This window comes from Carassius gibelio, chromosome A21 (genome assembly GCF_023724105.1).
Source record: "Carassius gibelio isolate Cgi1373 ecotype wild population from Czech Republic chromosome A21, carGib1.2-hapl.c, whole genome shotgun sequence".
Classification (NCBI taxonomy): domain Eukaryota; kingdom Metazoa; phylum Chordata; class Actinopteri; order Cypriniformes; family Cyprinidae; genus Carassius; species Carassius gibelio.
The window spans coordinates 17854139-17864022 of NC_068391.1; the positions used below are offsets into that span (position 1 = coordinate 17854139).

General features: G+C 41.6%; 1 protein-coding gene across 1 annotated transcript; it reads left to right on the top strand.

Annotated features, from left to right (window-relative positions):
- The first annotated feature begins 6496 nt into the window (after positions 1-6496).
- On the top strand, positions 6497-7630 carry LOC127942320 (piggyBac transposable element-derived protein 2-like). Its single transcript, XM_052537991.1, has one exon. The coding sequence runs from the start codon at positions 6497-6499 to the stop codon at positions 7628-7630; it is 1134 nt and encodes a 377-aa protein (XP_052393951.1).
- Positions 7631-9884: the final 2254 nt, after the last annotated feature.

Below are 9884 nucleotides of genomic sequence, written 5' to 3' on the forward strand. Positions count from 1 at the left end.
AAAGATAAGTAAGGCAGAAGATAATTTTGTCAGTTGAATGATACACTAAGCACTGGTGGTAACCCTCCATCTACCAGCAACTGTGAGCTGGCACCATGGGCCATGGTCAAGTTCAGGTCAAATCATGTAAGAGGTCATGGTACGGTGACTACTTAGCCATGAAAACCAATTGCTTGACTCTAATTGGCCATAAGTGCAGGACGATTAGTAACACTTGACATTTGCATTACTTACAAATTACATTGACTCTGCTCAGTACCTCTGATCATTTGACTTAATATTAAACTGGCAACCTTTTGAAACTCTCCAGCTATGGATACCTTGCATTCCCAGTGGAAAGGCATCAGTTAGATGCACAAAGACAGACTGGACACCTGTCAACGTATCTCTGAACGCTGATGAGCTTGGCTCTGGGACGTATGAGCAATGATCAGAATTCAGAATGGAAATGATGGGCCTCTGGAACGTTTAACATGGAACTGAACATCTGACAGCGAGAGGGACTGGAAGGCTGTAATGCATGGCAATTCCCACAGGTTTGGACAGCATCTGCAGAAAACGGGAGTATAATGGGTACTCAATACAGAACTCAATGCAAATCTGCAAGAATTAAATAACTTTTCCCACACTTTATGGACATAAATAGACATGTGTAAAGATGCCTGCAGTCTTCAGCTGTTGGTTACATTTCTATAAATAGCAAGCAGTGTTGGCTCATGGGTGATATTTCAGTTATTGCGTTTGATGATGATTGCTTTTACCATATGAAGACTGCAGATGATTTCACTTTGGTTAAATGTCCCATCTGGGTGCGATTTCTAAATAAATGAAAATTAAAGAGGGTTTTCCTCTATTTACTGATTCTGCTTGGTTCTCTCTCTGTGTGTGTGTGTGTGTTTGCGTGTGCATATGTGCGTGAGAACTTGTATTTCCAATCAGCTGCAAATGTTCTGATAGAAATCACACAGAACAGAATAAAATTAAATTAGTATAAAAAATAAACTTAAATGTATTTAATTGTGTGCATTAACATATTAACTTTGACAGCCATGGATTTTTGGAGAAACAGACATAATTCTATTATCATGGCTTTTAAGACATTGCTTTTTAGTTTATGTGACTTTAATTTCCTTATACCATCACAAAGTTGTAGATATCAATACAACTGAAGCAATGGTCCTCTATAGCTGTAAAGAAAGCACAGTCAAGTCAAATCACCTTTATTTGTATCGCACTTTATACAATACTGGTTGTGTCGGTCAAAGCAGCTTTATAGTGTTAAATGCAAAAATAGTTTATCAATAATGCAAGAAGACAATAACAAAGAGTAAAACAGCTAAAGTCAGTTCATTGATGATTCAGTGATGTCATGATCCAGTTCCGATAGTGTCTGTGCAATCAGTCAAAGCAACCCCAACCTAACAAACCAAATGTGACAGTGAAGGAACCAAAACTCCTTAAGTTACAGATATGGAGAAAAAATTGGGGGAGGTTCTACGACACAGGTGCAATGGACTTGTCTGGTTCCCATGGTCTTTTGCCGATGGTCGTTGAGGTGATGAGGCCTTAACAGGGGATCTGTCTCTGTGGAACATCTAGTTGACATGGTCTCCGCTGACATTCAGGTCATCTCTAGTTGCTGATCCATCATCTGGTGTGGATAAGGACCAGATCTGGGTGGCTATGGTGACCTCATAGATGCCATTGTTCTTACGATGTAGCGAGTACATTGGTTGTTAAGGGAAGTGTTCCTTGAAATGTGAATTTATTGTCTCCCAAACAATGCTAGGTAGATTGTTCCAGAGTTCCAGATCAACCACCCAATAAAGCATTAAAATAATCTAACCTTGAGGTCATGAATGCATCAATTAACATTTCAGCATTTGATATTGATAGCATAGGTTGTAATTTATTTTATTATTATTATTATTAAGATGGAAAAATGATAGAAACATGGTTCCTCTTCAGGAACTCGAGCTGCGTCAAAAACGCTTTGGGGAACACGCTTAGTGTGAGCGACTCCGAATAGCGTGTGTAATCAGTCTAATGGAAGAGCGTGATGTCACAGGCGGGGTGACGTAAGCGACCAGGAAGCTATGAAAGCACGTACTGCGCAGCTGGCGTTAGCTTGTGCGTGGTAGAACGTCAGCTGCACTTGTGGGGTTCGCAAGTGGATTTGGCGGAGGGAATGGAGACGGGCGAGTCCCTATCTCCTTCCACTTCCGCCAGATCCGCCGCCCAATCTCTGGAGTCGGAAGCATGCTCTGTGGTTCCTTCCACCCAGGGAGAGGGATCGACACTCTGCCTCTCTTCCTCTGTGGAGGTTGATGTGGAATCTGTGAATAAGGATTCGCCACCCCACTCGCTGAAGTATGAGGAGCTCTTAGAGGTGGTGACTCGCGCGGTGGCCAAACGAAACTTCAATTGGCCCGGCGAGAAAACAACTGAACCGCAGCAAAGCAAGCTCGATGAACGCTTCCTCCGGGCGAGTTAACCACCTTCTAGCCGGGGCCTTCCGTTTTTTCCCGATCTGCATGAAGAGATCGCTAGATCGTGGAAACGCCCTTTAGCAGCCTGCTTCTACATACCCTCGTCAGATTACTATGCCAATGTAGTGGGGATGGGAGAGCACGGCTACAGAGTGATGCCTCGGGTGGAACAGACGCTCTGTCCCCCAGTGCTCCGGCATTGCCCTCCAAGCCGCTTAGAGCAACACCGGCTTTGGTGGGAAAAGGGTATGCGGCAGCAGGTCAGGCTGGTGCATGTCTACACACCATGGCGGTGTTACAGGCGTACCAAGCCGACCTGCTTAAAGAGCTAGATGAGGGAGAGGAGATCAAGTCTCATGATATATCAGAGCTAAGAAGGACTGCTGATCTCTCCCTCGTGCCACCAAAGAGAACGCTCGAGCGATTGGGCAGTCCATGGCAGCTATGGTGGCCGTGGAGAGGCACTTATGGCTGACCCTGAATGAAAGAGCGGGACAGGGTCTGTCTTATGGACGCCCCAATCCACCCTTCTGGCCTGTTCGGCGATGCAGTCAGCACTGTTGTTGACAGGTTTCAGGAGGCCCGCAAAACAGGCAGCGGCGTTCCATAAGTTCCTCCTTTGAAACACTCTCGGGGCATCTGGGCAGGAGGTGCCCCAGCCGCACCCTAGCTCCTTATACCGCGAGGCCCAAAAACACGCTCTCGGCCGAGGCCTTCTAGGCCCAAACAAGATCTAAGGGCAGTCATTAAAACTAAGAAGTCCTCGGCCAAGAAGCCCGGACACCCCTCCCAGGGCTTCAGATGGCAGCCTCTGCTGGGGTACAGCGGTGTACATGGTGCCCGTCTCTCCTCAGCGGCGGTCCCCAGCGAGCATCGTTCTCAGTATCTTCCGCCCGAGTGCATAGAGGGGCTGAGATGCTCACCGCCCCTGCGGGGGCCTCTTACACCAGAGGTCAGTCCCGAGAGACTGATTCCTTTAGTAGATTATTTAGCAGCATGGAAACTACTACCAAATGTATCTCAATGGGTCCTGCACACAGTAGAAAAAGGCTACTGTATTCAGTTTGGCTCTGCACCGCTGATGTTCAACAGGGTTACTCTGACGATAGTCGGCCCCAAGCAGGGTCTGGTTATGGAACAGGAAGTGAAAACCCTATTAGAGAAGGAGGCCATCAAGGTGGTCCCTCCTCAAGACAGGGAATCCGGGTTTTACAGCCGATATTTCATAGTTTCAAAGAATCATGGGGGGTTGCGTCCGATCATAGATCTGCGGGTCTTAAATCGATCAAAGATGCATACTTCCACATATCCATCCTTCCACAACACAGGAAGTTTCTGAGATTCGCTTTTGGGGGCGAAGCTTACCAATATCGAGTACTTCCCTTCGGCCTTGCACTCTCCCCCCATGTTCACAAAATGTTTAGATGCAGCTCTAGTCCCCCTGCGCATGCAGGGCATCCGCATTCTCAACTATATCAACGATTGGTTGATTTTAGCTCAGTCAGAGCAGGTTGCGACTCGGCATCGAGATGTCATTCTCGCACACCTGGGGGAGCTGGGTTTAAGACTGAATGCCAAGAAGAGTGTACTTTCTCCAGTTCAGAGAACCATCTAGCTAGGCGTAGTATGGAATTCGATCGCGATGCAGGCACGATTGTCCCCTGCTCGAATCGAATTGATCTCTCATAGATAATGTAAAGCATGAAAAGCAATGGTCTGATGAGAGCAGTGTCGGTACTATAATATAGTTTATATCCTGACTGATAATCCTAAATATCCTAAAGACGTTGACAAATTAATAATATTCAGAAGAGTGTTCAAGTGTGCAAGTGTGCTCATTATACTATATGCTGAGGAATTGAGACACAGCACACATACATGACGTCATCCTCACTCTTAGATCATTCTAGCCAACCTAGATCACCTAGCCCATCTAAAATTAAAATCAAAAAACCTAATTGGGGTTATAAAGCAAACACTTGCAAATTCAGTTTTTCACAGCAGGTCTAAATGAAACACTCCTTCAGTCTGTCAGCACACTGAGGCAGAGCAGTTTTATTGACCAAAGGTAGCTGTTACTGAAGCAATACCTCACCCAGAGACTCACTTCAGCTGAAGTTACTTTTTCTCCATAAGGGAGAATGAAAAGGACTAGCCTTGATCACTATGTGGTTATAAGAATCAAACTGTAAAAAAAACAATTTGAGTCAACCTAAAAAAATTTGTTACTCCCCTGCCTTAACATTTATTTTATCTTATTTATGTTCTTCTCTGTGTGTGATGCAGTTGTTTCAACATGCGTTTTTGAGTTGAAACAATAGTTATACTAGTTGAGTTATATCTATTTTTTTTTCCACTGGCAATCTTCCGTCATGTAAAACTACATCTTGAACATAAGAAGGAAGTCCTTCGGAGTGTGTTGGCCTTTGGTATATGCCATACATTCAGTTCTATGAACAATTCAGAGAGGTTAATAGTCTTGTCAGTGGTGGTAGATGTCTATCAACACTCGCTCAAGTCTTGTCAGTAGCACCAGGGCACATGTGGCACAGATCCTCCCTGTATCATTGTGTTTTACTGGGATCTGGAGCTGGAGCTGGAAAAGGGTGGGGAGTGTGACAGGTGCTAACAACGGGTGGACGCTGTTAAATACGAGGTTGACAGGTGAGCACAATGTGACGATGGGAAGAAATTTAGTAAAGCATGGCATCTGCTCCAGCAACTGTGTGTACAAAATATGAGGTTTCAATTATCCAGATAGAGTCATTTGTAACTAGCTAAGATTAAACTTCAGCCGACTGGAAGGCTATTTGGAGGAAGATCACTGAAGAATTGCAGCATGAAGTGCACACTACCATTTTTGGTTCTTTATCACTGTTACTAGAAAAAAAAAAAACCTGTTGGATATTGTGTATATGGTGTTTACAATGTTTTAAGTGTGGCTTATCTAATCACAGTTTAGAGTAATGGACAGTTCTTGACGATGTTTGTGTTTTTTTTTTGGGGGGGGGCTGTTGTTTAAATCTACTGATACAAAATTCTCAGGAGAAAATAATCAAATGAGAATAGGCATTCAAAAAGTATTATTATAATTATTAACATAATTTCTAATGAAATTATTGAAATTATTAAATTAATATTTTTATATATATAGTGTGTGTGTGTGTGTGTGTGTGTGTGTGTGTGTGTGTGTTTAACCCTTTAAAACCGCACGTATCATATTTGATACACGAGTTTCTAAGAGATATATTAAATCAGTGAGAGCAATTCTTTCTTTGAAAACCTGTTCTATCTATTTTGATACATGTATTCTGCCATCCTGTGGAATTTCACTGTACTGCAGGCAGTAGAGGGTTGATTTTTTTAGGTTTCCAAAATGGCGTCTGCGATTGGATCAAGCCAGACGCTATCGACAGGAAAATAAAGGCAAATTTCAAGTTGTTAAGGTAAAAAATAATATTGGATTGCGCCTGATATAACTAATGTAACACTTTCTGAATTGAAATAATGCATAATTACTTAATAATTTAATCGTTAAATTACAAGTAAATCGTGTTGGAAATTGTGTATCAAATTTGATACTGCAGGTATTAATGGTGCTTTATGTCTAAACAGTAATGTCAAATTGTAGTAATGTTATCTACTTTATGACTACCACAATGCAACCACACACAATATTGGGATGATTCAATTAATGGCAATTAATGACTGATATGCCATATTAAAATATATATTGTGTTAAAAATGCACATATTAAATTTGAAACTGCAGGTATAAGGTTCTTTATCCCTGAATAGTCGTGTCACATTTTTTTTAATGTAATCTACAATATGCCTACCACAATGTCATCTTACAATACATTTAGGTTATTTTTACAGTAACAATTCCTCTAAAATTATAATCAATATGCTGGAATCATCATTTTTTATGTGTATTTTTAGATGTCAAAAAGATTAGAGGAAGAAGAGAGAAAAAAAAAGCATCTTCAAAATGTAATCGACATAATAATGGATGGCAATTCAAGTGACCTAGAGCAGTTAGAGGAAGAGGAGGAGGATGATGATGATGAGGAATTGATTCCTCAGGCCATGCATGTTGATGGAAGTTCAGACAGCAGTGATGAGGAAGATTATAAAGTCGAAAGTGTAGTCCAGAGCAGCATAGAAGTTGAGGTCCCAACAACACAGAACACATTCAAAAAGCAGTCAGTGAAGGATAATGCAAAAAAGAAAGAATACAGATGGAGAAAAAAACAATTTCAACCTCCATCTGTCGATTTCATTGCATCTGATGAGGAAGGGACAGAAGACAGGTGTAACTGGACTCCATACATGTATTTCAAACAGTTTGTCACTGATGAAATGCTACAGGAAACGGCAGAACAAACAAATCTGTACAGCGTACAAAAAGAGGGCAAGTCAGTAAACACAACTGCCAAAGAGATAGAGAAAGTTCTAGGCATGTACATGCATATGGGGTTAGTACAGATGTCCTGTGTCAGAGCATATTGGGAGATGGAGACAAAGCTTCCTGCAGTTTGTGATGTAATGTCTCGAGATCGGTTTCTGAAATTGCTCACACTGATTCACTTTCAGGACAATTTCAGTGTTTCTGATGATGCAAAGAAAGATAAACTGTGGAAGCTTAGGCCATGGTTACAAAACCTGCGAGAACAGTTTCTTTGCATACCTCCTGAAGAATGTCATGCAGTAGATGAAATTATGGTGCCATTCAAGGGAAAATCTCATCTACGTGTCTACATGCCTGCAAAACCACACAAATGGGGTTTTAAGATGTGGGGACGTGCAGGACAAAGTGGCTTTCTTTATGACTTTGATGTTTGTCAAGGTGCAGAACATCAAGACAGAGAAAAATCAGAAGTGGGTGTTACAGGAGAAGTTGTGCTGAAAATGACATCGACACTTCCAGCAGGAAAAAATCACAAGGTCTTTGCAGACAATTACTTTACATCAGTTCCCCTAGTGCAGCACCTAAAGGAGAGAGAAATCCACTACATTGGCACAATCCGGATGAACAGGATGGCCAACTGTACCATGATGGATGAAAGGGAAATGAAGAAACATGGAAGGGGGTCAATGGACTTCAGAGTGAACCAGGACAACAACATCATTGTAAGATGATTTGACAACAAAGCAGTGAACCTGATTTCTTCATTTGTGGGTATTGAACCTGTGGGAAATGTGAAACCTGGGATCGCAAATCCAAAACTCACATAATGGTTCCCAGACCAGCCATCGTTGAAGCATATAACAAGTTAATGGGAGGCGTCGATCTCCTTGATATGCTGTCTGCACTTTACAAATTTAGCTTCAGATCCCGAAGATGGTACATGTACATCTGGTGGCACACTGTTACAGTGGCAGTCATCAATGCGTGGAACCTCTACAGAAGAGACCAGAAGATGCTAGACCCCAAGATGAAAACCATGGCTCTGCGAAGGTTTCAAGCTTTGGTTGGTACTTCACTCACAAGTGCTGGAAAGGCTAAAAAGGTTGGCCGACCACTATCCTGTCCAGAAGCAGCTCCATCAGCACCCCGTAAAAGGTCAAGCTGCAGTGTGCCCCTGGATGTCAGAAGGGATGCCATGGATCATTTTCCAACATGGGAAACCCGACAAAGATGCAAGCATTGCACCAACAATCACTTCTCACATGTGTACTGTGAGAAGTGCAAGGTGCATCTTTGCCTGAACAAAGACAGAAACTGCTTTCGTGACTACCACAAAGTGAAATAAAAGGACTGGAAAAAAGATCTATGTAAAAAAAAAAAAAAAAAAAAGAGAGAGAGAGAGAGAGAGAGAGAGAGACTGCCTAAAATGTTCTATGTTTTCAAACTGTTAAAGGCATAATAGATTTTTTGTATCTAAAATATACACTGTTGTAAGCAAAACGTTCCCAAAAAGCCTGATGTATCAAATGTGATACAAAAACAATATCATAAACAAAATGAGTTGGCAAAAAATTTTTTTTGTGATTTTTATTCAAGGCTTAATAAACATCTAATTTCCAAAAATATATAATTTTCTGCCCTTTTTTTTAAAGTCAGGCTTTAAAGGGTTAAGAAAATGAAAGACAGATTACCATTTTCAACACGAGGAAATGAATACCTACTTAATATTAATATTCAGTCTTGCCTTCCAGATACGACTTAAAACACACATAAAATGCAAGATTTTTGTAGATATCAAAAAGTGTAAGCACAGCACTGCAATGTTGCGAAAACCCATGGGCCCAGCTTATGCAATTTCAGCTGGAAATGAAATGTGTTTTTAACAGCTTCAGAGAAGTGCTTTGTCGTTCCAAGGTGAGGATGGTTTGTTAAACATATGTGATGTGTATTTTCACCTTTTTTCACTGCTTGTGTTGGAATGAGTGTGTGTCAAAATCTTATTTAATTAAAAGTTTTTAGGTAGATGGGCTACAGGGCAGAAGTCTGATCATAATGCCAAACCTCATTTATTTCATTGTTCTGTTTCATCTTTGTTTTTAAATTTCCAAGAGCAACTCTCTACACAATTATTTGGTCAGAAAAAGAAGAAAATGTTATCACGACCCCCTGTGTGTAGAAAATCCCAAATTGTCTGCAATTTATTAAAGTATACAGTAGATTTTTAATGACTAGCATTTTGGTTCCAATCAGTAGGAATGCTCTTAATAGATGTGATCTTTATCTGGGTTTCATTGTCAGGTCCTTAGACTTTCACTTCTTATCTTAAGGTCACTTTATTGCTTTTATAATGAGGCTTGTAATGAGAGCCCATTTCAATTAGTCCATTTGTACCCCCCTTCTAACCAATCCAAATTACCCAATTGGAATATGCTGTAGGGTGTAGTGTGTACTATATCTGCACTTGTGCCTTTGTGCATGTTTTCTTGTTGCTTCAAGGTGGGCTTTGTTGAATCATAACCTGTTTTCATCACCCAACCCACCCAGCCCCAAAGCATGTGTAGTCAGCTTATCTTGGCGAACCATTAAACAATCCCAATCTAAATATCTAATATCGCTGCCACACAGAATTTAGCAAGCACAAGGCATGCTTTGACAGTGTCTGGAGCTACAAAAGCTTTTTTTTTTAAGTCTTCCGGTACTTAAAGAATTATCAGGTGTCTTAGACCCATAACCGTGACCTTGTTCCTGCATGTCCTTCAGTATGTGCGAACATGTGGCAGTGACCTGCAAGCCAACCGCTGATAATTATTTCCATTGAACGTCTTGCTTTGGGCACAAAGTCTCACTCCGTGAGCCCAATTGGGAGCAATTTGGTAACCCATACCCCTGAACATTAGTAATGAGAGCTGATCGAGTGGAGACCGGGCCTGCATTAACCTTTGGGATGCCCTGGTCATGTTGAGGGGGAAGCATTGGCTTGCCTCC